The 2,221-nt window shown below is 30.8% G+C and overlaps 1 protein-coding gene across 1 annotated transcript; it reads right to left on the reverse strand.

Annotated features, from left to right (window-relative positions):
- Window positions 1–109: 109 nt before the first annotated feature.
- On the reverse strand, window positions 110–2,017 carry LOC148626117 (asialoglycoprotein receptor 2-like). Its single transcript, XM_088571210.1, has 3 exons — window positions 1,907–2,017; window positions 633–724; window positions 110–242 (listed from the first exon to the last, which is right to left on the reverse strand). The coding sequence occupies exons 1-3, from the start codon at window positions 1,947–1,949 to the stop codon at window positions 141–143; spliced, it is 237 nt and encodes a 78-aa protein (XP_088427336.1). The 5' UTR covers window positions 1,950–2,017; the 3' UTR covers window positions 110–140.
- Between the last annotated feature and the right edge of the window lie 204 nt (window positions 2,018–2,221).

A 2,221-nucleotide genomic window follows, 5' to 3' on the forward strand; every position in this document is an offset into this window, starting at 1 on the left:
TAAACACCCATCAGAGCACTCTGGCCCTTAAGAAGGAATAGACCCCCTGAATACAAAGAGGAATGTTAAATTGTTTATCTGTTTTCTTTTTACATATTTTTTTTTAAATTTATGTGATTCAAGTTATGATGTATAAAATTCTACCCACTATGTCTTTGTGCAGCTAAATTCGTCTTCAAAAACTGGTCCTCTGCAGTAGATTCTATTGTCGCTAAAATACTATTATGTATTTCACACATTTTCTAAAAAGAAAAAAAAAAGATGCGACATGTGTTCAACTCAAATTTAATATTTATGGGGAATAACTTCAGAATTGTCTCAACAGATGAGTACTGAAAAACTGAATGTAATTTCAGCTTGAGTAAAATGCTCTTCAGATCTTTCGTTAGGCGTTGTCAAAAAGATCATCATATGCATATTAACTTAAAGAAATATAAGGCAAAAAAAATAATATTTTCTGTTTCCTACTAACCTACCCTATTTATTTGTGTCTACCCTAAACATCTTCTTGTCATTTTGGCTCTGGCACCGTTAAAATAAATGAAAAAAATCCTACCTATTCTATTTTTACTGGTCATAGGAAACAAGACCATTATTTGTTTTGCCTTATTATGTAAAATACGTTATCTTACCATTGCCTCAGCCCATGTTGCTGAGTCACGGCTGATATGGTAACAGGAAGTGCCGTATCTTACCCAACCATTAGAGCAAATACTCCAAACACCTGTAATTATGTATACATATTGTGTCAAAAATATAGTAGCATAATGCAAACAAACTCTCCTATTTATTATATTCATCGCGCCATGCACACAACATGGTTAGCAATTATGACAAGCCGTTATGGAATTTATTCCCCATTTATTGATATTAATAAATGTTAAATAACATGTTAATAAATATTATCAACATGTGAATCAATGATTTATTGATATTAATAAAAAGTTGAACTAGTAACATGTTGATAAATATTTTTTAACATGATGATAAATCATTTATTGATATCAATAAATTGAACGAATTATTAACATGTTAATAAATATTATTGAACATTTTATTCAATTATATTCCAGATTATGCATGCTGTGCAATATCCAATAAAATCAGCAATTACAGACACTTTTCTGACCACGATAAAAACACTTATAGTGGCACTTTTATAATTCATATATTTATTGATGTCAATAAATGATTTAATAACACATTAATAAATATTTATTAACATGTTGATAAATCATTTATTGATATAAATATTTATTTATTAACGTGTGGATAAATATGTCATATCTATTGATATCAATAAATGCAACTTATTGATATCAATAATTAATCCTTAATATCAATAATTCATTTATTGATATCAATAAATCATTTATTGATATCAATAAATAGGTAATGAATTCCACAACTGCGTGCAACAGGCAATTATATGTTATGGATTGTTATACAGGCGCGGATTCATAGAGGGGCAGGCATAGCAGTCCTCCAAAAATTAATAAACAAATATCTTTTTTGCGTGAAATCTTGATTGTTCATAAATTCTACTCCAAAATGTTCTTTTCTAGCTTCATTCGGTCTTTGATTCAAATTAAGCGCCTTTAACCTGAAACTATGTTTGCAATATCAAAGTAGATAGGAACTGAATTCACGTAAGTTCAAAATCCACCCCATTCCTTCCAAAAAACTGTGATATGGATGGAACCAATCAACATTGTAAAAAACAATCTTCCAATGACAGATTTCGAAACAAAAGGTACCCCATTTGTTTAGAAAAATGTGGCGCCTCCGGAATCAGAGTTATGTAAGATTACCTGGGCCTGCTTTCCCGAATAACAAAAATAACATGTATTCAACATGCTTTAAAGTATGTCAAGTAAATAAATAACATAAGGTATCTCCAACTTACCTCCAAACAATGGAACCAAGAACAGCACAATGTGACGGAACATCTTGAAAGTGGAACAACTTTCAACTATTAACCTTTATCTTATCTTCATGACAGGTTTGACGCCAGTTCCTTTCCGAATAGGAGTGAATTTGCGAATAATTCCATGTCCATCAACATTGGTCACTTTGGTAGAATCTTTACTAGTTTGTTCTAGGTTATCTTTCTACTTGAACATCCGAATAGGGGAGATTTTGTGATTAATTCATAGAATCTTAGTATATTTCCTGTTTATACAGATTGGGGGGGGGGCAAACCATTGTGATTAGATGGTTC

Source organism: Perna viridis, chromosome 2 (assembly GCF_037379345.1).
Source record: "Perna viridis isolate PV_CMFRI_1.1 ecotype Kerala chromosome 2, ASM3737934v1, whole genome shotgun sequence".
Classification (NCBI taxonomy): domain Eukaryota; kingdom Metazoa; phylum Mollusca; class Bivalvia; order Mytilida; family Mytilidae; genus Perna; species Perna viridis.

Bases quoted from the DNA above. Each gene is read 5' to 3' on its own strand.
- LOC148626117 (XM_088571210.1), bottom strand. From the start codon at position 1,949: ATGTTCCGTCACATTGTGCTGTTCTTGGTTCCATTGTTTGGAG. The intron at 725-1,906 runs GTAAGTTGGAGA...ACATAATTACAG, and splicing joins CTTGGTTCCATTGTTTGGAG to GTGTTTGGAGTATTTGCTCT. The intron at 243-632 runs GTAAGATAACGT...TTTTCTTTTTAG, and splicing joins CAACATGGGCTGAGGCAATG to AAAATGTGTGAAATACATAA.